At 32.9% G+C, this 27,586-nt stretch overlaps 1 protein-coding gene across 7 annotated transcripts in view; it reads right to left on the minus strand.

The window, feature by feature from the left end:
* Positions 1-232: 232 nt before the first annotated feature.
* The window catches only part of LOC111044198 (double-stranded RNA-binding protein Staufen homolog), a 40,861-nt gene continuing 13,507 nt past the window's right edge, over positions 233-27,586 (minus strand). For all 7 annotated transcript variants that reach the window (XM_039445289.1, XM_039445274.1, XM_039445281.1 and 4 more), the window contains 13 exons: positions 26,819-27,023; positions 25,548-25,684; positions 24,721-24,819; positions 24,048-24,249; positions 21,337-21,533; positions 19,785-19,961; positions 19,060-19,203; positions 18,201-18,329; positions 8,932-9,094; positions 7,440-7,621; positions 6,684-6,782; positions 6,153-6,244; positions 233-5,183 (listed from right to left, as the gene is read on the minus strand). In XM_039445289.1, the coding sequence (XP_039301223.1) occupies positions 5,111-5,183; positions 6,153-6,244; positions 6,684-6,782; positions 7,440-7,621; positions 8,932-9,094; positions 18,201-18,329; positions 19,060-19,203; positions 19,785-19,961; positions 21,337-21,533; positions 24,048-24,249; positions 24,721-24,819; positions 25,548-25,684; positions 26,819-27,023 (1,899 nt within the window). In that variant the 3' untranslated portion in view covers positions 233-5,110. The remainder of the gene's footprint in view (positions 5,184-6,152; positions 6,245-6,683; positions 6,783-7,439; positions 7,622-8,931; positions 9,095-18,200; positions 18,330-19,059; positions 19,204-19,784; positions 19,962-21,336; positions 21,534-24,047; positions 24,250-24,720; positions 24,820-25,547; positions 25,685-26,818; positions 27,024-27,586) is intronic.

A 27,586-nucleotide genomic window follows, 5' to 3' on the forward strand; every position in this document is an offset into this window, starting at 1 on the left:
ATTTATATCAGTGTAGCTGACTAGACTCTCTGTGTATCAGCCTGCAACGTGGAATATTCTGAAATAGTTTGATTCAGTTGTCTCGCACATATGTCTGGAATAGGCACTCGCAGATCTGAGGAGGCACACCCTCTTTTAATATGTGAGAATCTGCCTTTATTCACAAAGTGTCTTTATCGTTCCAAGGGAAAGGAACAAAAATTGAGTAGTAATCAACATAATGATAAGACTATTTAATTATCAAAAAGGAAATTTATTGATCACATTTTCGTAATATTATCATTCTTAAACAACCAACTGTACAATAAATAAGAAATCATTTATCTAAGAGAAACTAAGCTCCTTTATTGATTTCAAATTCAGGTGGCAATTAAAGAGTAGATCACTACAATATCCTAACAAAACGACATACACCATTGTAGAATTGCAATCATTAATAAGTATATTATAGGCTAACTGTAGTCTATAGATATGCAACAATTTGCACCTACTTTTCTGAATAAAACGACAGTTTCAAATTCAGATCAAAAGCTACATCTACTTGCTAATGATGAATTTCATGTGTTTTATTCTAGTTCTTCAAAGTAGAGACAAATCATTCATACTTTGAAACTAATGAAGCAAAAGTAAATTCAATCTGCTAATTGCAAGTTATACATTTTTACGGTATACAATTATTACAAATCCATTTCAGGAGTAAAATATAAACTATGAAGGAAACAAAGAAGAATATACTAGTTCATATAAAATTCAGTTATACAAATATTGATAGCATTCACTGTTATACTTAATCACCTCTGAAAGGATTCGTTCATTTTATTAATCAATTACTGTAGTTACATAAATCAACTATTTCTAAATTCAAATTGCTTGTTTTGTAGTGTGAATCGTTGAAAATTCAAAATGTGATACACAACCAATACTTTTAGACTGAGTTGTATAAATTGGAACAGGAACAGTTTTGGGCTTGATTCTATCCAGCAAGTGATAAATAAATATGTGATTAAATGAATAAAATTAAAATACTTATAAGAGAATAATTTAGGCTATCTTACATGAATGAAATATCAAAAATCCAATGGAATCTATTTTTCAATAATGAAAAATCCCATACAACAGTTCATGAAATAATAATAAAACTAATATAGCACACTTTTTCTCATTTAAAAACATACCACACTTCTGTAAATTATTAAAACTATTATATCACTATCAGATGTACAAAACTATATATATCAATTGATATATAATTATGATATGTCAATTTTATAATGAACTAAATTTAAAAAGAAAAGAAATTTTTGGCTGGCGCCTGTTTTTTCTCTCCTATATTACAATATGTTTGAACAAATAAATATGAATATTTCGGTGTTTAAAAAGGGAACTATATTAGTTTTATTTTTATTACTGAAAGTAGGTCTTTGATATTTATAATAACAGTTATTGTGTATCTCAACTGCAATGTTAGTTACATATACTTTTTATCCTCCTACTAACAATAAAATATTCCAATCATTGTTTTGGAGACAACTACATTGATTGGTTCTAACTCCCCATTTGAGTTGGGCTAAAATAACATGAATGACCGAGAATTTTACAAATATAGATAAATATAATTTATTGCATAGATAGATTAGATAGGCTTAGTAGTCTATTTAGATTTAAATACTGACGTGAATTATGCATAACAGTGAATATATTATTGAATCAAAAGCATTTAGTAAGAGTAAATAGATAAATAAAATCCTATGAACAAATCAACAAAATAAAGTAACTTTTAAAACAAAGACTGCGAAACTAATTATTAACTTTTTTTTCATAATGAACATCGAAGGTCACTCACAGTATCTGTTCATTTAAATTATCGAACAAAATAATTTAATATAAACAATTAAGTTCATGATCAATCGATTATAATCTATTACTAACTTAATGTCACATGAGAAAAATTAATCTTAAGAACGATTTTCTTAGACCTAAATACCTCAACATTTCTTTGAATTTAGGAAACTATTCAGGAATTTTTTAAACAAAAAATATTCAAAAATTTGTTGAGTGACTCAAGATTTAACACAGCTGAAAGTAAGTGGGGATACAAAAACAAAAAAGCATGGCAAGATAATCAAGAATTGACTAATAGAAAGCGCACTATTGGTGCACGCAATGTTATGTGCACCATAGTCTATCAATTTGAAGCTCTCTGGAGTGAGGTTTTAAAAAAATCTATTATACAGTGTTATTGTTCGCCACAGAATAGTTTTGGGCTATGCCTATTGCTCTTTCCCAATCATATTTATATGATTTGTAATTGTATAAACAAATAAATACATTAAAAAGTGCCCGAATCTATTCAATTAAAATGGGTGGCGTGTTCTTCTACTCCCATTAGAATGATGACCGCTTGTGGCCAGATCCACTAAATGACAAATTTGTAACTGGCATTTTTTTAATAAATAAACCTAAAATATGTATATTTTCAAATAATAAATAAACTAAAACTTTATCCATTTTATCAAGCCATTGCAATCTTGCCATGCAATTGAGAAGGTACAAAAGATAAATTGATTAAAATTCAAAACAAGAGCCATCAATAACTAAAAGATCCAGAAACTTGATTTTTATGATTTTTTCGGTGATTTGCGTATAATTAGAAAAAACCTTCAATATTGTATTATTGGATACCTCTTTGATATTGTTAATTCGATCTTTAATAACAATGATTTTTATTAATATGAGAATAAAATATTACGAAAGAGATCTACAAAAATGAATCAGTCTGAGAACTTAAGAAAATATGAAGCTAACTCTAAGAAGAATTTTAGTACATGGAGAAGGTAACCTGACAAAATTTTAAAATCTAACTAGGTTAGAAATTTAATTTTGAACATTTTGTGAATTTGAAGAAAGATAACAATAGAAAAATTAAAATATTACTAATTATTAAGCATTGAACAACAAATTATAAATTTCAAGATATATGTTGAATTCATCAGGTTTGATAAAAATTACCTGAATAAAAGTTTTAAAGCCACTTTCAGCTTCCATGTTGTACAGAATATTTAGGCAATATATTATAGAAGTTGAAGCTTGGAAATTGAAGTGGAGTAAAACAAAAAATATCATTAATTAGTCTAACAGAACACCACGATAATTTCAGTTGAATGGCATTTCCTTTGAAATTAATTTCAATTCACAAATCGAAAATAGTGAAAGATAAGGTCGGCAATACTTTTCATTCACAAGTCTTTCCAACTCGTAAATATAAAATAATGTTATGCTACTATTTATCCAATTCGCGAAACAAATCCAAACATAACAGCCAAATATGGTAGGGGTAAAATGGTGAATATTGCACAAAAGATAAAATCGGTCAGTCTGAACTGAGAAAAAATGCTCTCAAAAGTCGAGAACTTTTTCTTAATAAAACTTTAGTTCGCAATGATTTTACAGGCTGAAATGATAGTCTGCACTGCACAATAGAAACGCTACTTCATATTAAAATGTTATCACCAAAATTGTTTCCATTTTGAATCCAGAGCAACCTATTTGCAGTTAAGGGAACGATTACTAGGCTGGTAATGATTTCCATTTTCTGGCACGGTGGAGGAAGACAATAAAAGGTTAAATGGTCTATTACTTCAGATTTTTTCAAAGTTCAACAAAATCAATAACAGAATAATTGAGATATAGATGCAGTAAATACATAACCAAATAGGTATTCAGCCTTCATAATAGGACTGTGAAGCTATTAACATTAAATGAATAATATAATATTAAATAATCCTTAGTTTTTGTGTATTAATATGTTTTCTAGAATACTCTTGCGTTTTCAATAAATTTTATATTAAATTATTAAACGAAAATGCAATTAAATGCTGCAAACCACCCCGAAGACTTCTGCTACAGCAAATATTGACAACAGCTACTATCCAAGATATTTATTTTCAATTTTAAAATTCGGTTACATCAAAAAACCGTTACTCTTCAAGTGGATCTACGATTTTCGATCTTCTAAAAAAACCATTAACATACAAAATATATCCAACTATTACAAGTTCTGGAATAAAATACTTCAAATACAAGTTGACAAATGTTGTACGAACTGGGAGAAAATGTTACTGTGATGATTTATAAGTATTCACTATTGATTTTCATCAAAATGATGAACGATTCCTTCGTCACACATTGATATTTATTTATGTATTTATCATTTACAATCAACTTAAGGATAAAGAAACAGACTGCAGTCCAAAACTTCTTTTCATCCCAATTTCATAAAATATATTAAACTCTCTTCGCTATTATGAACCTATACAAGAATTTCCATCCATTTAGGTATTCTATTGGTTATCATTCAATTAATAGACATGCTAATAGAGAAGAAAGTGAATCATTGATATTGGACAGATACAAACAAACTTATAGAAATTTAAAAGTATGTGAGATATTTCAATATAAATAGTTTAAACAGACACAACACCAGTAAAGTAGTAATTCTTTAAAAGCCAAAATGTATGTGTGAATTGTTGAAATCAATTCCATGCTAACATCACATGGCATTAGGGCGTAGGGCATTAGCACTGCGATAATACGATGTGATGCTTTATCGGTGAAGCTTAAATATACAACTATTCTAATCTAAGTGCGTCTTACATAAAAATTCAACTCACACTCATAAAATCATTACAAGCTCAAAAACATGATGCAATAACATTAGCTTATTAGAAGAGTAGCAAATGAAGATTTCTTAATTCCAAGAACATATTTATTTGCTATTATTTCAAAATGCTTATTTGACTAGTAGTAATGAATAAGTATTAGTATAACAAAGATAAAATTATGACAGCTAAATGTTATTAATCATTTGAAATAGTTTTTTAAACATGATAAATTGATTGCAATTTTGAGTTTGTAATAATTTATGAGTAACGCCATACTATAACAAACTTTCACAATTTTCCGTGACTTTTCTATTAGTTAAGTAGTCGTGTTACTCAACTTTCTAGTAAATTGAAGTTATGAATCTTTTGTAAACTTCAAGTACAACAAACTTATTATTTTTCATACTTGCATAAACGTGAACGTCTCGTCAATTCTTTGAGAAAGAACCTTATTTGCTAGATGCTCCATTGACGTAGCTGGTTTTTGTTTCCGCTGAAGGAGATATATTCGATCCGAAAAGTCTACAACAAAAGAATTAAGCCAATTGAAGACCGGTTTCAAAATGCCTCAAGAATATTAAGAAAAATGAGTAGACTGACTACGATTGGAATCGACCATATCAGATTCTACAAATAACTATTCCATTCGAATTAACAATTAATAGACCAATGTCACTCTTTGATACCAATCACCAAATGTTGGATGATAAAGATTGTTAAGTAACCAAAAAAAATAAAAATTAAATTGCAGCGGCGAAAAGGCAGCCACGCTTCTTCTTTTGACTAAAACATCTATAGTCGTCCATATTATACGAAGTAATTGAGAGAATTCTCTCAATTATAGATCCATATCGATTGAACCCGTGCCAATGAAACCTAAGCACAGCACCAAATCTTATTGAAGACAGTTGATCCTAGTTGGTGCATCCCAGCATGAGGTGGCGATTTAGTGGTAGACTTGACTAAATTAATTTCTCTTTATACGGTAGCATGATCGCAAATTCTCTAATGCTTACTAATTTAGGGGATAAGATATCGTCCATTCCTTTTGATGAACGAACATGACATTATTTTAAATAAATCTGTTGAAGTTTATAAGAGTTCTGTTGAATTTTTTAGGAGTGTTTCGTCATGGAAAACAACATCATTTGATGTTCTATTATTATTATTATTATAGTATCCATGCAAAAGACTAATTATTCAATAGTGACTGGACATGAATGCAAATAACTAATGCGATTGTTGGTTAATTTGTCATTTTGAAAACTGGATTTAGTCATTTTTATTATTATTATAGTATCCATGCAACAGACTAATTATTCAATAGTGACTGGACATGAATGCAAATAACTAATGCGATTGTTGGTTAATTTGTCATTTTGAAAACTGGATTTAGTCATTTTTATTGACGAATACTAGTAAACTTGAATGTAATTCTAATGATTCAACTTCAAATAACAGCTATATTATAAAAAGTAAAATAACAATTACCCGTCTCCAGATTGACTATTAGTCTCTTTCTTGGTTGGAGCGACTGTGTCAAGTCCCATCTTCGATAGTGCCCTTAGCGCTGTTAGAGCAGCCTAAAAACAAAGATAAAATACATGTAAAAATACAATTAAATCCATGGTAAAAATACCATCACAAAAATCCATGAAATTACTTGAAATATGATAAAAAGGAAGATTTTTTGTTTGGATTTGTATTTGGAAATAATTGATCAATCTGATAAATTCAAAATTGTAGAAGATACATTTTTTTTGGACTTCAAATTGTTTGCGAATTAAGTTAACATTTAAATTACGTAAGTAACATAACCTTTAGACTGTGTTTTCCAGAGTAAGGTTTGAAGCAGTTTTGGGCAAATGCCTCTGTTGTTTTTACCTGGATTGTATTTGCATATGAATAAATGAATAAAAAATAGAAATAATTATTTCGACCTTTTATCGCTCAGAGTACAGCAGAAAAAAACATAATTCAAATTCAATATTTTCCAATAAAATAAGCTATAAAATATTTTACCTGATCATGTGATTGATCTGTTGTCTTGCCAGATCCGTGGCAGACATGAGGTGGTTCGGTGGATAATGAGACAAGACTCAAGAATTCCGAATGATTTCCCTGCAAATACAATTTTATTTTAGGTGCATGTATTGAACAGATACGAATTGGAAAATTATTAATACGTTGCAGATTGCATTATTGCTCTTGGAGTTGAAAAGTAGAATGATTAAATTGTAAGCAAGCAAATATCAAGTCGTAAGCTTTATTGAAAGATGATCGAAATTAGACCAATCCAGAAAATGTTAACCTTCTTTGTATAATAAAATGTATACAATTGAATTGTATAAATGTATACATGTATTACACATCTATACATTATATACATCATGTGTAATGTATACAAAAAAAATATTGTAAACAGCTAATAATGCCAACACAAATTGTAAGGAAAAGAAGAGATAGATAGATAAATAACTTTGATTTACACTTTACAATATTAAAAGTGATGTGGGCGAGAAATGAAACAGTACGAAAATTATTTCAACTTTAAATAACTTATCAGAGTTCATAATAAAAAGTAGCGGTGAAGGCAAGAATTGGAATTGGGTTGATAAAACTAGCATATTAGTTTTCTTTAATAACAGGCAAAAATACCTAGGTCGATTTGTTAAGAATCTATCAGAATTACTCAAGTAGTATATTACTCAAATCATGCTTTGATTTGACTTGACAAAATATGAATGGAAAGTGATTGGAAGAGAAGTGACAACCGACCTTTGGAAAATCCGAGTACTGAACGGTGAAACCCAAAAGCTTGGCGAGATACATGAGCTGGTCCTTGGGTCTGACGCCTGACATCCCATCACCCGAATTACTTCGAACTTCATTTTGATTCTGATTGCCTCCATTTATGTACTCTTTGGCGAGGGCAGCAGTTGTTTGTAGGTTCGAGAAGCCTGGAAAAATACAAGAGCATTGTAAAATCCAACATATCCACGAATAATTGCGGATAACAGGATATCTTGACTTACGGTAAATGGAAATACACGCTAGTGATCTGGAATGAATTGGTAATGGATCAGTAATTAATTGCTTAAATGTTACCTTAACCAATTGGGCTTTCAAACTCCATTTAGCAAATATATTAGAATTTCAATTTAATACAGATGATTAAGTGCCGTTTGCACAGTGACAGTTTAAACTAAATTCCATTTTAAACAGGATTAAATCCGTATCAAGTATCGTTTGTTATAATGTGGTTCATTTCGAGTTTAAGCCACCAGCTGATTAAATTCGGTTTAAGCTTTGTCTGTGCAAACGGCCGTAAATGTGGAATAAAGTCAGAACACATCAAATATAGTCGAAATAGACATAGGCTCAACCTACTTTAATGTAAAACAGATGATTAAATGTGGAATTAAGTCAGAACACATCAAATATAGTCGAAATAGACATAGACTCAGCCTACTTTAATGTAAAACAGATGATTAAATGTGGAATTAAGTCAGAACATATCAAATATAGTCTTAACCTAGACTTAACCTACTTTTTAGACCAGTATGAATCGAAATTCGTGGGAGGGACAGTTTTGGGCTGTGCCTGTTGGTCCTCCCCCAATCATTCTAATGATGTAATGAATAATTGTGTATCATTGCAACAATAAATGAATGAACGGACGAAAATATGAAAGTGACCTCTACCGTCTTCTTCTAAGTTCAAGCTGAGTTGACAGAACGTCAAAAAAAGGATGGCTGGGACTAGAAAAATTGTAGATTTTTAGGTAGTACATAGAAATAGTGTCGGTAAGTCGGTACTCAAAGAATAATCGAAAATAGGAGGATTGATAAAGTAGATTTTCCAAACAGGCATATGCTGTAAAAGTATTGAGGGAGGAGGCTTGAGTAATGAATTCATAAATCGAAAAAATACACCATATTTGTTGATTTTGATTATCATCATTCAAGAATACTGTGACAGATTATAAAACAATAAACTTTATGAATATTATGGAACTATAAAATGATTCAGTTAACTGCGTACACATTTGAAGAAAGTTGTTTTGGATGTTTTTCTTTTTATTTAAATTGGAAAGGTTTCATCTATCAAACTAAAAGAAGTGAGGTTTGTAACAAAAAAAAGAGGTCAAAAAAGTTTGACACAACAGCTTTCACGCCACTTATTTTTCAATAAATCTATCTTTTGGACTAAATTCATTTGTTAATAAATAGACTAATTATAAAGAATAATCAAAATTGAATAAACTAACCAGATTTTCCGTTGCTGCCAGTGGATGAACTTCTAGTATTGTCAGTCATGAGAAGAACTCCCGGCACCAACTGTCGACCCCCACTCCCTCCAGCTGTTTTGCTTTTCTGCTTATCCTGATTCATGAACCCGTCCTGCTTTTCTTGGTTCATATACATGTTCATCTGCAAAGAAAAGTTCAAGGAGCTTTAGTTGACTACATGATATAAAAAGTAATAACAGTCATTTATATAATGGAGTGAAATTCAATTGGCGAGTCTCCATTTAAAGATATTAATATATTTCCGTTTGAACAGTTGATAGCTTGGAAGTATATTGATTACAGTAAAGTATTGTGGAAAAAGCACTTCAAATCCGCAACTTCCAATAATGAATATAGTTGAAGCATACCGTTTTTAATGGAACAAAATATAGATGGGATAGTGTCGAATCATTAGGGTTTGGCAATTTCAATATCACTCTGTAATTCACCGTCAACGTTTTGAACAACCAATGTCACCAAGCACATGACATTAAATAAAAAGAGAAAGTTAATATCACCTAATCATAAATTTTATCTGTACAACTTAATAGAATAGAAGTAGAATAAGGCCCATATTAGTTTAGGAGACAAGGCGGGGTTGCCAGTGGGACACAAGTGGTGTCCATGTGTAAAGCAAGCAGGGACACCAGCGAGGTATTATGTAGGGCTGACGACCCATTTGAGGCACTTGTGGCTGTCAAAATCTGGTGTTCCGAACGCAATAAGAGCTAACGTCCCGCGACTCGCTCATTTTGTCTCCCTGCTGTCCTAAGGTAATAAGGATTTTCAAGTAAAAAAGATAAAGCATTATAGAAAATAGCGTTCGGTACTTTGAGTTATATGATTATAATTATACTAGTAGTTCTATGAACAGTAGACCTCGCGCTCAGTAAGTTACATTGACCTGTTATGTTTTCTCAAAAATTAATAAATAATTTATCAATTTAAAATGTCTAGAAAAAATCCTAAATAAATATAGAGCTTTCGTCCTATCGTACCGTGACGTGTCGTCCCGGAATGTGAGTGTGAGCGCTGTTATCAGGTCTGGCTGCAACTGTCTACAACGTTGATGGAAAGATACAATTTTCAAGATGTTCGATGTTTTTGAACGGGTAGTATTATAGTCAACTGTCTACTAACGTTGATGGAAAGATAAATTTTCAAGATGTTCGATGTTTTTGAACGGGTAGTATTGTAGTCAACTGTCTACTAACGTTGATGAAAAGATAAATTTTCAAGATGTTCGATGTTTTTGAACAGGTATTAATAGTATTATAGTCCACTAGACAGCTGATTTATGATGAATAGTTCTATAGTCTGATTTTTACGGTAATATTGGCGTATGAAGGAGGCTCCTTTTTCCTTTAATATTATCCTTGAAATGCAAAATTTCCAAAAACCTTGTATATACGTCGACGCGCAATTTAAAAAGGAACATACCTGTCAAATTTCATGAAAATCTATTACCGCGTTTCGCCGTAAATGCGCAACATAAAAACATTTAAACATTAAGAGAAATGCCAAGTTCTTCTATTGCTAGTAGTGGTTCAATCTTAATATTTGCTTCATGTATAATATCAAATGAAAAGTTTGTTTTCAATTTACGAAATGGAACTTCAGATGGGATTGATATATCACTTTCCCAATATTCATGTATTTTAGGATGTTCGAATAACTGTTCTGACTTATTAAGATACAATAATTGAGTTGATTTTGGATATAATGTAGTGTTCTTTTTGTCTGATAAAATAATAGCTTTGTCAATTTTGTACAGTAGATATTGATTGATAATTGGAATGAATTTTACAAAAGAAGCAGATTCATTAATTACTAATTGTTTACAGTGTTCTAATTTCTTATCTTCTAACACTTCACTTATACACTTATTTTTTATCACTGTCACATTTCTGCAGTAGTAGTTGTCACACAAATATTCACATTTACCAGATAAAATTTCGTCATATCTCAGGATAAGGGAAGGATATTCATGAATGGTGGTAACTTCAGTATTACGATAAACAGGATAGGATAATAAGAAGAAGGTTTCATAAGTAGGTGATTTTAAAGGGAATTCAATGAAGTAGGATATATATTCTTTATATATTGAGCAGTGTACCTTTGCTAATTGCCATAATACTTCTGGTTCTTCAGAAATCAATTTTACATTAGATTCAGAAATAATATTATTTATTTCTTTATGGGATAATATACTAGAATGTAGAATATTCAATCTACAAAACTCCAAACTAGTATCTAAATCGCTTATTTTATTAAAGAGCAAACTTAATGAGCTAAATAAAAGGGAAAATTGCTGGTTCAGCTGTACAGTCGTAGTTTCATTTGAGAGAGTTTTGAAATAGTTTATAATTTTCAAATTATTCCCATGAATCTTTTTCACATCAGCATTAAAATCGTCAATGAGCCTTTTGTTTACTGAAAATTGATTCTCAATATTATGCTGTAAGCGGTATTCATTTGACTGAACTTGAAATAATATTTTGTCGTATTTTTCTTTGTCGTTCGCATCCATGTTACCGGTTACCCATGAAATAGCTGAGCCAAGTCCATTGAAAAGTCCACGCTTATTTCTATTTTTGCTGATATTGATGTGATCTAGTTTTGTTTCTGTGTATTTTAAATGCATTGTTATGATGTCTAGACGGCCTTGATCGATATTGTGTTCACGCAAAGTGAATATTGTTCTTTTGATTGTATTTAATTCGATACGCAACATGTTCACATTAATATTATGCATGTATGTGAAGGTTTCATTTATTACGAATGAGTCCTGAATTTTGATAGGAGTGATGCCTGATGTTTTACTTAGATCAGTCAATCTATACGGGTTTGCTGGTGTTAGGAACAGCATCAGAAGAAGAAACATTGTTACCTGAAACAGATAAATTAGTTGATTTCTTTTTCTTTCGAGCTCGCTTCACTCGATTCGGATGAAGTTTGAAGGGTCTTTTCTGAATCGCTCTTGGATTAGTAGCTAATTGAGTTTCCTCATTGTATTTTACTTTGAAAAATTTAGGTTTGTCCTTTTTATTAAACGTTGTCTTTATGAAGGGTTCGTTAGGCATTTCAAAATCTTTTTCTCTAGTTTGATTTAAGCGATCAGTTCTGTTTTGTTTTTCTTGTCCTACTTTATCTTTTACTAGTTTGTGAATAGTTTTCAGTTTTTCTAGATAGGCGTTTGTTCTTTCTTCAGCAATAAGGGCTTCCGTTATTTCATCAACATATGGATTTTTCGATACACCAAAAGTCATTTCCATAGGAGTTAGTTTCAAGGTTGAATTTATTGTGTTATTGAATGCGATAATTGCAAGTTTCATATTATCTTCGGGTTTGTTGTCTTTATTTTCCATTTGTATAGCATTAAGGAGTTCAATGAGTGTCGAGTGTGCTCGTTCCAATAAACCCTGGGAATCTGGATGTCCCGGTGTTATATAATAAGGTTCTATCTTATATAAACGCAAAAAATCTCGAAGTCCAGCATTGTCGAATTCACGACCATTATCCATTTGGATTGTCTTAGGGCATGGAAATAGAGAAAAGTAATCATTCAAACAAGACTGTATTTCAAGTTGGTTCAAACTTGTTAGTGGATATGCCATGAGTTTTTTCGAAAAGCAATCTATTATCGTGAGGAATTTTATTCTACTGTATTGAAACGTGTCAATCTGTAATTTTTCGAAAGGTTTGTCAGGAGTTGGGGTAATTTTGTATTCAACTTGAACAGGTCTTCTATCATATTTCACTTTAGCACATACTGAACATTTATTTATGTATTCTGTAATGTCTTTAAGCATGGTAGGCCAATAGTATTCTCTTCGAATGTGGTTATAGCTTTCATTAATTCCACGGTGATACGTTTTTCCTACATGATAATTGGTTACAACTTCTTTTTGTTCCTCTGAATCAGTTATATCCAAATTCAGTTTCTTATATCTCCTAAGTTTCACAGAATTAAAATTAGCAATGATAACATTCTTAAAATTTTCAAAAATCATTTCATATTCTTTTTCCAATACACCTGTCCTGGAGCAAAGTATCCCATAAAGTGTGTTGGGTTTCAAGTATTGTATACACACATCATTTATTTCTTCAGGAGTGGATGAACTTTGAAAATATAGAGTCAATCTGTTTTTTGTAAAAACTTTTCTGATAACAGGTTCTTTGTTGCCACGTTCTAAAATGATTTGATTTTGTTCAACATTGATTATTTTGTCATCTTCCGCAATAACTACTTGTTCGTTCGAACTCTCCTGTGAATGTATTGTAACTAGACTACGATTATCAATTTCTTGTTCATTAGCATCATTATCATTATCATCATTATCATTAGCATCATTATCATTATTTACAATATTATCTCGATCGGAATTGTTAGTTTGTTCGGCAGATTTGCCTACATGTTGAAGAAAATCGTCAAGTGTGACGGTGTCTACTGAGGGAATGTCTGTGTTAGTGTTAAATCTAAGCAGTTCGTCCATGTCAAATTCGTCGGGGTCATCGAGATCATTGTTATTCTCGAGATCCTGAAAGTCATGATTGAAACCACGAAAACCACTTTCGAAACCTTGGAAAGGTTCGTCTTCATCATTTTCCATCATGTTAACGTCAAGTGGGCGTATTCTTGAAAGAGCGTCGGCTACTTGGTTCGATTTACCTTCCACATACTGGATTGAAAAATCAAATTCTTCTAGAAAGAGTTTCATACGAATTAATTTTGAATTCGGTTCTTTAATGCTGTGGAGCCATTGAAGAGGTTTGTGATCGGTTTCGATTATGAATTTTCTACCATAGAGGTATGGTCGAAAATGTTTGCATGACCAGACTATAGCTAATAATTCTTTCTCAATCGTAGAAAGATTTTCTTCATGACGATTAAGTGTACGAGAAGCATATGCAATGGGTAAGGTTTTACCATTGAATTTTTGTGATAACACTGAACCTATAGCATAATTGCTAGCATCACAAGTCAGAATAAATGTTTTTGTGAAGTCAGGTAGCTGTAAAATTGGATCGTTTTGTAATAGAAGTTTTAATGTTTCAAATGACTTTTGATAGTCTGGATTGTTTGGATTGATTTTAACATCTTTTTTCAAGGCGTGTGTGAGAGGTTTTGCAATCTTAGCGTAATCTTTTATCATTTTTCGATAATAGCCTGTCAATCCTAGAAATTGTTTAATTTCTTTTTCAGTTTTTGGGATTGGAAAGTTCTTAATAGCTTCTAGCTTTGAAGGATTGGGTTGAATTCCGCGTTCAGATATGATATGTCCTAAGTACAGTAATTCTCGTTTAAAAAACTCTGTTTTGTCCAGTTGGATTTTTAGATTATGATCTCTAAGTTGTTTGAAAACTGATTTTAGATGTTTCAAGTGTTCCTCGAGATTATCGGAAAACACAATTATGTCGTCCATGTAGACTAACACATTGGGCATTCTGGAAAACAAAATGTTCATTGCACGTTGGAAAGTAGCTGGAGCGTTCTTTAATCCAAACGGCATTCTCAAAAATTCATAATGTCCGTTCTCAGTCGAAAAGGCAGTTTTTGGAATTGATTCCTTTTCCATTTGAATTTGATGGAATCCAGAAGCGAGATCTATCGCTGAAAAATAGGTAGCCCTTCCAATTTTTCCAAATAAGTCCTCAATATTTGGTAGAGGATATTTGTCTTCAATCGTTTTATCATTAATCTTCCTGTAATCTAAAACGACACGTATTTTACGTTTACCGGAGGCGTCTGGTTTTTTGGGCACTACCCAAATTGGACTGTTATATGGGGAGTTGGAATGTTGAATTATTTTATTCTGAAGAAGTTTGTCAATTTCTAATTCAACGTCCTTCCTAAACACTTGAGGGTATCTATAATTTTTAGAATATACAGGGATTTCGTCAGTAGTGTTGATTTTAAATTTCAACAGATTAGTACTACTTGTCAATTCATCATGTTCACGTTTGATGATTTCAGGAAAATTCCGTATTAGATTTATGATATGTTTCCGCTCTTCGACATTCATATGGTCCGTCCGAAGAAGTTTGGGAATTTCTCTTATAATATCCGATTTGTTTGATACATCTGAGTTATCAATTTCATCATTGTCAAAAATAGTTTCTAATTCTTCTATCTCCATTGGCTCGGGGCTTATGGTCATGAGCTCATTGGAATACACTACGCACTTACATCTATTTTCTTCTATACTAACAATACTTTCTTCAACGTAATAGCTTTCATGAGAAACAGCTTTAAGTAGTCCTGTCTTGAGATTAGGAATCGACCTAACTGGTACAGTAACAACATTAAATCCTGGTTTCAATTGAATTTGTTCATTAGAGTTAATCACTGATAACAACGGTTTCGAAATAGTACGATAATCTAACGTGTTGTTTGTATAATTTACATTGGCTTTGAGTTCTTTCAAAGTTTCGTGACCTAATAAGATATCGTATCTTGTTGAAAAGTCATACACGTACATTTTGATTTGTGAACTTCCTGGAAACACAGTATTTGAGTTCATATAGATGTATTCATTTCCACCACTTTCACCGGCTGGTGTTTTTACTACGAACTTTTCTTTATATCTGGTCACATTGGGTGGTATGATAGAGGGGTTCACATAGTTCTTTGACGACCCAGTGTCAACCATCCATTTACGGTTAGCGTGGTCGACAAAATATGGGAGCGACTTATTTATGATATTCAATTCAAATTTTTTGGGGGTGTTTCCGCTGAGTGTGTTGGGCCTACCCCTAAAAAATGAGCCTGCATGTTGTTGAATGCTTCAGTAAGTGAAGTTAGCTGGTTTTGCATGCTTTGGATTTCGTTTCCGAAAGGATGAGATGAGTTGTCTGTCAAGTCATCGTGCATGTTTTGGATTCCGTTTCCGAAAAGATTAGATGAGTTATCTGTCAAGTCATCTTGCAAATGATGCACTTCAAACGGAGATTTTGAGTTCAGTTTGAAACGATTAGAAGGATTAGTTTGAACTGTGCGCATGCTGACAGTGTTTTGTGAATCCCACTTACTATTATGTGGTTGTCTGAATTGAGGATTGATTTGCACAGGCCTCGGTTGGTGAGGAATTGAGCAAATTGATTTTGAGGAAAATTTTGTTGAAAGTTTCTGTTCTGGGGGAATGTTTGCTGTGATCCATTATTCTGTTGGAAGAAATTCGGTACTCGAGGTTGCGAGAAGTTGTTAGAAAAAGCTCTGTTGCTTGCTTGATAAGCATGAGTGAATGTGTTTGATCGCATTGGCGTTTGATTAAAAGCTCTTGAATCAATTTTATTGATAGTACTGATAGTTGATTTGAAGTTCAAGCTCCTTAGAACAATACTACAGTCATTAATAATCTTATGTCTAGCATCGTCAAGATCGTGAATTTGCAGGATTTGCAAATGAGAGCCCAAAGTTGGATGAACTCCGTGAATCAATGTACGAGTGAGAGTTGCGTTCAACTGCTGCATTAGATTTGTCAAAAGTTCACCTTGGATACCATCTAGTTTATATTTAGTCAACACAGTTGTGCGTTTTTCATCGAGGCGATTAATGAATTCGATCGGGTGTTCATTTGAATAGGATTTCATGAAAGTAATTTCCGCAATTAGGTCTGGAACGGACCTGTTGTCAGCGAAGTTTGTTTTTAGAGCGGCTATCAGCTCTGTTACAGTTGTACAATTGTTATTAAAAACAACTGATTCTGCGGGTCCTGAAAGACGGCTTACGGCTGCCCTGAAAAGGAGCCAGTGATTTTCTGTTTTTTCGTCAATGTTTGCACTACAATAGGACACTAGTAGTTCATTACAAGTACTAATAAAATGTGGTAGCTTATAGCAAGTACCATCATAGTGGGGTATGAATTTAAGAATGTCATGAGGAATTTGTTTCGAGATATTAGGCATTGTAGGGTTTGGTTGAGGAAGAGATATAACGAAATTACTCACAGTCGATTGAGGTTGGTGGGCGATGTTCCGGTTGTCGTCAGCGTCGGCGTCGGCGTCGGTGTCGTCTTCTCCTTCGGATGATATAAGGACAGCAGGAATCCTCCTGAAGGTGGCGAGATCTCGGTCCCTCTGTAGAGTCCTCTCGTCTCCTGCGGTGGCCAGCGTGGGGTTGAACTAACTGCTAGGCTGGATACGGTTACAGCGTGATGGTGATAACAGCTTGATGGTGGTTTTCCATTGAGAAGTACTTGAAGTCGTTTTCGTTTTTGTAGTTTGATTTGATTTACACTTATTAACACTGGTGAAAGTTAAGTTCTTGTTGAAGAAATTTTTGAAAGTTTGAGTTTACTCTGATAACACTTGACTTTGTTTTCTCGTTGGAGAATAATTTTGTAGTTGAGTGGTAGATTTTGAAATTTTGAAGTCGAGTCACTTTCACTATGAGTTTCTCGTTGGAGAAAAATATATGGGTTGGTTCACGGATGAAGAGGTGAAACTCAAAGTTTTTTCGTTGCACAAGATAAAAGGTCTTGTATCCGAGTTTAATGAACGTGGATGGATACAACGATAAAACTTTCCGCGACGTAAGTTCGGGCGCCAGTTAAGTGATTGGACGACACGACTGAGTTTTTAAAAATTGAAACTTTATTAACACTACAACTACAGAAAATACCGAATTAAAGAATTTCGGGAGCCGAGTGCTCTCGTCAAGAGTTTTCCAGAAACTATTCGTCTATGAAATAGGGAAATTTCGAATTGGAAAGGGAAAAAATTGTGCAGTCAAGCGAGACGAATTCTACAATTAATAAATACAGCACAGTTTAGAGCGGCACAAGTTCTATTACAAAAATGAGAGCCAATTTTTTTACTTATATTTATTTTGGACAAGATTTACTCTTAACATATTGTAAATACAATGATCTTTCATTTTGAAAAGAATAAAAATTGTTGTATCTTGAAAAATAACGGCTCTAGATACGAAAAAGTAGCTTTCTGGAAGGAGGTTGGTCTGCGGTTTTTCAAATTACAAAAAAATCGGAGGTCTTATCAAAAATCGTTACACATACGTTTCTGCGCCTTGTTTCAAAGAACTTGTATACCAAATTTTATCCAAATCGGACAATAACTGCGACTTTAACTGCGGTACAAACAAACCAACAAACAAGCAGACAAAAGCCGATCGAGTCAAAACTAAGACCTCAGCTTCGCTTCGGTCAACTATGTCATCATTGTATGTAAATTTTTCCCTTTCATTGGCATTCGAAAACGTTTGATTTGTGGAATCATCTTCAACTTACTTTCCTATAACCAGGTTGCGTTGTTGGAGTGGAATATCCCATTTCTTGTAATAATCCTTCAGCGGCATTCCTTTTGGCTAGTTTCTTGTTAGGACCCGTTCCATTGTAAGAGTACTCTCCAACTGACACCTGCAGCACATAGCATTAAATTCAACACATTCTAGAAATCATTTAGAATGTTTCTAATAGCAAGAGGCTCTATTTCTAGTTCTATTACTATAGAGGTTCTATTTCCTCTGAGGTTTGGAAAAAATATTTTATTATTCCGATCAATGTTGTTAATTCCAACTCCTTCTACTTTCTTGAAATATATTATGATAATAATTGAAGGGTAGTACATAAACCGTTCAAAAAAAAAAAAAATAAATATCTTATATCTCACCTGCTAGCTGTAAATTGTGGGTTCCATATCACAAAATTAAATTTCGTAAAATTAATATGAATTTCTTACTATCTATGTTGACCTTGCAACCAGCTATTTACAAACAGACTATCTTGGTAAAACAGACTATTTACATACAGCTCTAGATGGTTGAGTCGCTTATAAGGACGCTGCAATTTAAAGCCATTTCTCGTCACCGACTATCTATAACTTTTTTATTAATCTCTGTTTTCAGTAGCAAGAAAGACATCTTGACTTCCTAGTACTATGAAATGGTTCACAGTATTTAAACATGTTTAACTAAGTTTAGTGGAAAGTAATGGAAAAATACGCTAGAATGTGGACATTCTGAAGAAAAAATCATAAAAACTGTATAGTATAACATTGAGTTGAAATCAATTCAAATTTCCTGAAATACGTGACAAAAATATGATTGACTACTAGACAATGTATTAAAATGATTTGATAGTAATTTACCTCGATAACAAATTCCTTCTTCCTAGGTCCTCCTCTTTCTTCTTTCAGCGTATATACAGGTTCTTTCTCTTTTTTCGCTTGCTGTATTTGAATTAGTCTTGAAATAGGATTTATCTCGTCCGCTACTTCGGTTTCTGGTTTCTCCTGATAGATTGAAAATATAAAATAATTATTAGGCATTTTATTACACAGTTTCACATCAACATTCAAGGGGACTTAATACAGATTTTAGAAAGCAGTTTGGCAAACTTTGAAAATTGAAACTTTACATAGAGAAAATTCAAGATTTTCTAAATTATGTTTTCAAACGAAACTAATTTTTCTATTTTATAATAAGCATGGCCAGATTTAATTGAATGGAATTAATATAATTCAAATGAATATTTCATTCCCACATTTAATTCTGAATGCGTGTGCATTATTTGAGAAACAGTTCATGAGTTTTGCGAAATAATATTACAATGTCTACAGGAATAACTTGTAATTTATGAAAATTTGCGAGAGAAATGTAGTCTCTCTATGGAAATAAATCGTATGACTACATTCTATTTCATTTCTACATTATATCTATTTATTACATCAATAGAAAAATTTTAACATATGGAGGTTCACAGCTTTATGCCAAAAGAAGCCTTAATAATTTGAATATGGTTATTCTAATTATTTTCAAGGATTGTTCTATGAACAGTAACGATTCCAATATAGGAAGTCAATAAAATAGTAACCTGAGTTGTGGTAGGGTTGACAGCTCGGATGAGGTTCCTAGATTTCTTTTTGGTTGGGTTTGTTTTCCTCTTCATCCGATTCATGGATCCACTCATGCCCGATGCATTCACTGTTGTTGTCGGAGGGAGAGTTCGCAGTTCTTCAAGCATCTTTTCAGCAGCTCGTTTCTTCGATACCTGCAAACAATAATTTTCAACATTCAGTATGTGCCTAATTCTTTAACCAATGCCGAAGAAGATTTCCATCAATAGATGAAAGATTTCAGGGTTCACGTTTACATACATACTATTTTATAATATAAACAAAAGTAAAAATAACAGTACAAAAGAACTTGAAGCTTATAAGACAAAAGTCTTATTGTGAGCTTGTATTGAGAATAGAAAAAACTGAAGTACAAAAGAAAAATAAAACATTTGGAAAATATCGCCTTTCCACATTTATTCTGAGAGAAATCATACTTTGCCATATACATTTTTTCCAATAAATATGAGGGGTCCTTTTATCCAATAAGGAAATTTCTTCATGCATATTGAAATACACAACTAAGATAATGCCAGACACTGATTCTCTAATATTGGGTCAATATAAGTGCGGTTACTTTTAAAAGAAATGTAAGGTCAAACCACAAGAAGCGTTTTTTCAGGCGTTTTTGCAATGAAAGCGGATGAGTCGGTAGGGCAGGAAACTCTCAGATTGACTGATTATCAGCTGATTGAGTTGGCGTTCGTGAATCAGCTGATAATCAGCCAATCGTAGAGCTTCCTGCCTTGCAGACCTGTCCGCCGCTATGTACGCGTCATGTACCTTCGCCATTAGTTACTTAATAAACAGATTTTTAATAATTGTACAGGGCACACCGATGCGTACTAATTCGTTGCGGAATTTTCAATAATTCAGACTGCGGTTTCCAAACGAAGTTTTCGTTGCGAAATATTGGGGCACGCACACTGGGAAGCGAAATAATAGCAATGTGGAGCGCGGGAATATTCGAGTTGACTTATGTTGTTTACAAGGCAGACGAAACTAGTGTAGTTGCAGAACTCGCCACAAAATTCGCAACACGAAAAGCGCTGCAAATGCTGCATGTAGCAAAAGATGCGAATTATTCGCAAGGGAATATTTCGCAACGCATTGGTTTGCGCCAGCACATACACTGCAATGGTATTAAATTTCCGCACGGCAAGTTCTGCGAATTGAATTTGCACCGCAACAAAACTTTCGCGTTGGTGTGCGCCTGGTATATTTTGTGTTTATGAATAAATATCATATTATGAATATTATATTCATTCATTCATTCAATCAATCAATGAATAAATATAGGGGTTCTGAACCTTATAATATTTGTTACATTGAACTTACAGTTACAAATGATATATGTCAGTAGTGAAAAGCAACTAACAGTTGTTCTTCAAGAACCCTTCAAACGATCAATATGACTACCATAAATCTCATGGCACACATCAAGTCCACAGCCAAAAATAAATATGCTTTACAATGTCAAACTGTCAATTCTATGAGATCATTGAATGATATTGTGAGTATGTTAAATACCTTCTTTCCGTTTCCTTCGCCAGTGGTGACGAATGAGTCGGCCACCTGGCATCGTGTGACAAAGGTGCGCATGTGTGGAGGGCCTCTTTCGTCAATCACTTGGAACGTGACGCTTAAATTTCTCTTCAACGCCAGTTCATGGACAAGTGAGATTGGCGATTTCAAGTCCGAAGATGAATCATTTTCAACACAGGATCCTGTAGTAAGAAGCACAATGATAATAATCAGAAAATTACAATATTTTATATTATCTACTCTCAACATGAAACAGCTGTTATGTAGCTAAGGTTAACGTGATATTTTCGAGCACAAAATTTAAGTGGTTTTAATCTTTATTTTGTGAATTTAAAGTTTGTTTCATGTTTTTACAAAAGTTTTACCATCAATCTATCCAAATTTAAAATTGATTATTTTATTCTAATCTATATTCTCAGATTGCGTACGTTCTGTGTACAGTAAATTGTTCCAGTTCCAATCGTAAATTGTTCCATCACGTGACTAGTGCAAAATGTTCCCATGGAACGCCATTTCAAAATCGTTGGTTCAAGCTTTTGGCGCGCAGATATAAAGTTAATTTACACTAAAATGTGTCGTTTACTAGCTGCGTGAATGAAGAAAGGCTGTTTTACAAACTTACCGTCTAGAAAAAAATTTACAAACTCTAAAATTTTCTATAGAGAAAAATTCATTTAATGAATGGTTATCAAACATCATATTGTTGGTTATGTATTCTATGGCTATGCTATGGTAAACAAACTATCAGCGCATGCGCAGATAAGCAAGCAGACTACAATCATCGACCAATGAGAGCTCAGAACTGTACCAGGAACTGAACTGAACTCAGGAACTGTACCAGGTCGGACAATTTACCACATTCCATGTACACAGAACGGGCCATTGTAATTTGGTGTAGAAAATTGAAATGGACATAAACTGTGTATAATATTTGGACAATTTGAAACTAAATTAGGAAATTGAAAAAGTTTTGGGCAATAGCCTGTTTTTTCTTGGTGTAAGTGTATGTCTAGTGCCAAAATACCTGTCATCAAATTTTTGGTTGGGATCGATTTAGTATGTGTTTTGAGCACAAAATCACAAAAATTAAACGGCGGTCACTATTGTTTTTAAAATAAACTAAGTTCAAAGTAGCACAATTTTACATGCATTTAACCTATAAGTAGCAGCCATTTTGATTATCGAAATCATCAAATTATGATATTCCTAATCTAAGTTTTCCTAACCTAAAGCTTTTCCTAACCTAAAGCTTTTCCTAACCTTAGCTTTCCTAACCTATAATATATTAGAGGTGTTTGAAATGTCCTGAACAAAGTGAGGTTAGTAAAACTAAATTATTTTTTTTAAATTTATGATGAGTCGCCGCCGTTTATTTCTTGTGATTTTGTGTTCAAAATGACATACTAAATCGATCCCAACCAAAAATTTGATGACAGGTATTTTGGCACTGGACGTACACTTTAGCCTTTTTCTTTTCCAATCATTGTATTGTTTGTGCTAACCTGATAAATAAATGAATAAATACATATTTGAGTAGGCCTACATAGAAATATAACTGGGGAATCATTGTCTCAGTATAAGAATAGAAACCCCAAGATAAACTATACATTATAAAGGCATAATTTTTATTATTTAAAATGAAAATTTAATCATTTATTCACTTTTAAATATTGAGAATGCGTTAAAAACTGTTCCAAATTATCCAGTGGAACGCTTGCTTTTCTTAATTCTAAGATTTACGATACACGAATAAATTTCATCTCGAGTAATGGCGTAGTTCAATATCAACATGAAATCTAAAATGATTTTGGATTTTATTAGTAAATGAATACTAACAGCATCTCGTAATTCATTTCAACTAAATGATTGAATAGGTTGGTACGTATTTTCGATATATTCGATCATCAAGTATCCTAAATAGCACTCTCATAATTCTAACAGCATCTCATATATTCATTTTATCTCATGGGTTGGATGCACGTATTTCTAGTACAGACAGGAGCTACTTAATTATCTACCAGCACTCTCAAAAAGTACCAATTAATTCAATAAGAAGATTCGGGTGTTTATTGAATCATGGAATTAATAATTGGACATGTTACTAAACAATATAACTCATGCTGAAGTTATTAAAATATTAAGCTTTGTAAGTTCTAAATAGTGTGTTTGTCTTTCTGGTCTCCAAGTGTCTTTGAAAGTTTGTACTTTTTCAATTGTTCCAATTCATTTTAGCCGTATTATTTTTTATTTAAATATGTTTCTTGTTTATTTTGGATTGTAAAATGGAGTGTGTAATTGGAAAATGTGAAAGTGACACATAACCTAGCGCTACATTTGTAGCGACTGTTGTATAAATTAGAATTGAAACTGTTTTGGGAAAGCTACCGCAACTTGTGTAATATTCTAAATGATTGAATAAATGGATGAATAAAAGATGTTTATGGCCATTTTTAACTTAAAATAAACTAGTTTTTATCGACCATCAACCCATTTAGTAAAAACATGTTCAAAAACATTATCTCCAATGATTGCGGACAATCGTAGCAATATATTAGACTGTAACAGCAATATAATCGTAGCAATATATTAGACCGTATAGAATATATTTTACTGTAACAGCTTCTGAGGTTAGATATCTGAATCTGAGATAGAATCAGTGTAGATATAAGTACGTAATAAATGGAAGTTATTCTTACCAAAGTCTTCACATTCAGATAGAGGCGAGAATCCTTTGGCTACTCGGTTCTCTTCGACGGGCAAATGTCTCAGTTCGTCGAGAGCTTTGGAGGCAGCGTCGTGGCGGGCCGCCTGTGCAGTTATGCCTTCGCCCTCAAACGTTCGCTCGCCAACTTTCACGCTCACACGGAAACTTGTCGCGCCATTCCTTCCAAACGCCCTCTGCCACAAAATAATTGATTAATTCATGTATTCAACATTATAATCAACAAATCGTTGCAATGATTGAGAGAAACAAGAAGCACAGCCCAAATCTCAAACTCTTCAAAATAAAGTTGTTTCTAATTCTAGAGAAATTGGTGAGAAAGGTGAACAGGTTGGTTCATTGGTACATTTTATCTCTGTTTCTTTGATACTCTGGTTAACGACTCTAAATTTATCCAAAATTAGTTGAAATGCATCAATGTAGCCTAAAGATGGACATACTGAGATTATCATAAGACAAAACAGATTGTGACTTTATCAATTTTCAACACAAAAACAGCTACCCATCAGGAATCAATAACTAGAAGATGGAAAAAGCGGTATCATTTCAAGATTTATGTGAAAATTACATAAATATTCAACTGAAAATTGAATTACCACAATATAGGCCTACTTGTTATGCAAGGCATGTTGATAAGTGCAACATACCTGGTTGTCGTGCATGTGATGGCCAAATCTCGCCTGAGCACCTCTACCCGACCCATTCCGCCTCGTGTAGCTCATATTGTTTGGTACTGGAAATCGGCCCTGAAATGGATACATCATTATTCACTCCACCATCAAGTTGTCATTATTTTATTCTTAGATTATGCATTTTTTGTTGTTTGAATATGAATTGAATTTGTATGTTTTGTTAGTGTTAAGGAAGCACATTTGGGGTTTACCTGTTGCTTCCTTCAGAAATTGTAACTAAATCGATAAAAAATAGAAAGGTACATAAATAAGTGGATACCTGAATAAACATTAGCATTGTAAGAGTGTGAATCCAGTATAAACAGGAATATATTGACATTAAAAAAAACAAAAACACTTTTCATCAATATCACAGTAATTAGAGATTAACAAAAGATAAATTTGATTTGATCAACAATTTTAGGCTTCCTTTTCTCAATGTATAATATTCATATTTCAGGGAGCTTGGAGAATTCTAGAAAATGTTGCACGGACGTGAATCAAGGTTGATAAACAATAATTTCAGGTTGATGAGATTGCACCTCTAATTGCATCAATGTAGCATTCAAGTTCCAAAAGATAAATCAGTTGAATAACTTTCTACTTAGTTGAATATTTACTTACTTCCTCTATCGATTTAAGCTTTAACCTTTATTGACTTGAATATTTACTTACTTCCTCTATCGATTTAAGCTTTAACCTTTATTGACTTGAAAAGCATGAGTTCATAACATTTATTTCTAGACTATCTATTGAGCTACAGTAGAAAAATAGTAAAAATGAATGGCCAGTAGAGGGCTTACCTGATTGTAGAATCCTCTATTATCATAAGGGTACTGATTGAAGCGGGCATCCGGAGCTGGTTCAATGATTGTGTAGACAGTCGGTTCCCCTCTCCTCATCGCTAACGCATTCAACTCAACCGTGGGCGTTATATTACCTGAAACACATAATCAAGACATTCATTTTGAAGTATGGAAAGCTAGATTACATGTTTTCAAATTATTTTAATTCTAAAAACATTGAATTGGGAACACATGACCAGTTCCTGTAACAATTGGGTACACCTGCAAACATCTTCTGTGAAAACTCACTCCCAATAATCATTAAAACAAATTCAAATTCAAATTTATTTCTCAAAAAACATACACAATTATAATAATCTAATATTATAACATCTAAAAATAATACAAGAACAATACTATTAAATATATAAAATAATCCCAAAACTGCAGTATATTTTTTTATGTCCATCTAAGTTTAAGGAGTAGCCTTCAAGGTAAAACTTGTGCGTAGACCTAAGAAGGATTAAAACACCAAATAAAATAGCTGACCTAAGAAGGCGAGTTGTATTAGCTCCGTTGGAAGCATCCTGCCACAGAGTGTCAGGTTTGAAAGAGAACATCCATTAAGTCATTTTGATCAATTATTACTAAATAAAATTGAAAATATTATTTTCTTTTTGTCTCAGAGTTGATTTCAGTTCAATCATCTCTAAACTGCAAGTGTAGCAGTTTTCGTTCAACATGGCTAGGACAACACACCTCAAATGGTAAGAAGCCAACCAAACTGAATGTTGTTCACAAAAATAGACTAGTAGCCGTAATTTAAAGCAATTTTCAAGTACGATCTAACCCAAGTAATGCCTGGTTGCCTAGCAACCAATAGCAAAAGCCGTAACCTACAATGCTTTGAAACTTAACGAAACTTCATTTTAAACTGGATTAATAAATTCATATCTAATCACGTTTGTTATAATGTGTTTTAGTTGCAGCCACTAGTTGATTCAATTCAGTTCAAGCTTTCACAGTGCAAACGGCCTTAAGTCGGTTTCATAACAACAATTTCAATAGCCTTCAAAACTCAAGGGAAACAAACACATTTTTCATTCTAATGAAGTTAATATGAATATTTCACGGTTGATTTATCTAAATTCAAAAAGTTCCTATTAAGAATCGTTGATGGACATTGGTCTTGATTTAGTTAGTTGTACTGACCCTTGGTGAGCCTTTAAAAAGTTCATAGCATAGACCTATGTGTGAGACTGGTTGATGAATATTGGAGGTGTACTGACCCTTGGTGAGCCTGGACTTGGATGCCTTGGGCGGCGGATGGTCGTACTTGGTGAGTTCGAGTGCATTGCTTGCAGCGGCGTGCTGCGCCTTCTTGATGCTGGCTCCGTCGGCCGCATACTCCTCTTCGCCCAGCTTCAGCGTCACCATGAACCGCTTCTGGTGCGGCGGGCCCTGTTCCTCCGTCAGTCGGTACTGGTGTGAGATCTACATAAACAACACAATCAATCAATCTCTTTATTCAAAACATACATCAAAATTTACATGAATGCGTCTTTCTTTATTTATTATTTTCAACAAAATAATAAAATAAATACAAGTAAAAAAAATACATCAAAAATAGATAGTCTTAAATACATATTGAGTTGGCACTATAATTTATTCTTCATAACTGTACAATTCCAATTCCACAATATACTTTTTCAGTTTGTTTTTAAACCTTGTAATATTATATTTTTCATGATTAATACTAGTAGGAAAAAATCCATTTCCATTCAAAAGCTCACATTCACTTCATGAAGATCCAGTTGATCAGGAACCAGCCTTGGTAGACAAATTCAACACAACACAAGAAAATCCTTCAAACGATCAATTTCGATTCAAAGGGTGACATTCATTTTAAAATTCAGTTGATCAATAATCAGTCCAGGTAGGACACTTCGGTACGTCCAGTTTTCAGTACATCAAGTTCCTGTTGCTTTCAGAAAGACCTGTGGATTTTTCGAGAGATAGGGACTTGTCGAACTGAAAACTTGACGAGCTGATGTAAT

The sequence above is a fragment of the Nilaparvata lugens genome, chromosome 1 (assembly GCF_014356525.2).
Source record: "Nilaparvata lugens isolate BPH chromosome 1, ASM1435652v1, whole genome shotgun sequence".
NCBI lineage: Eukaryota > Metazoa > Arthropoda > Insecta > Hemiptera > Delphacidae > Nilaparvata > Nilaparvata lugens.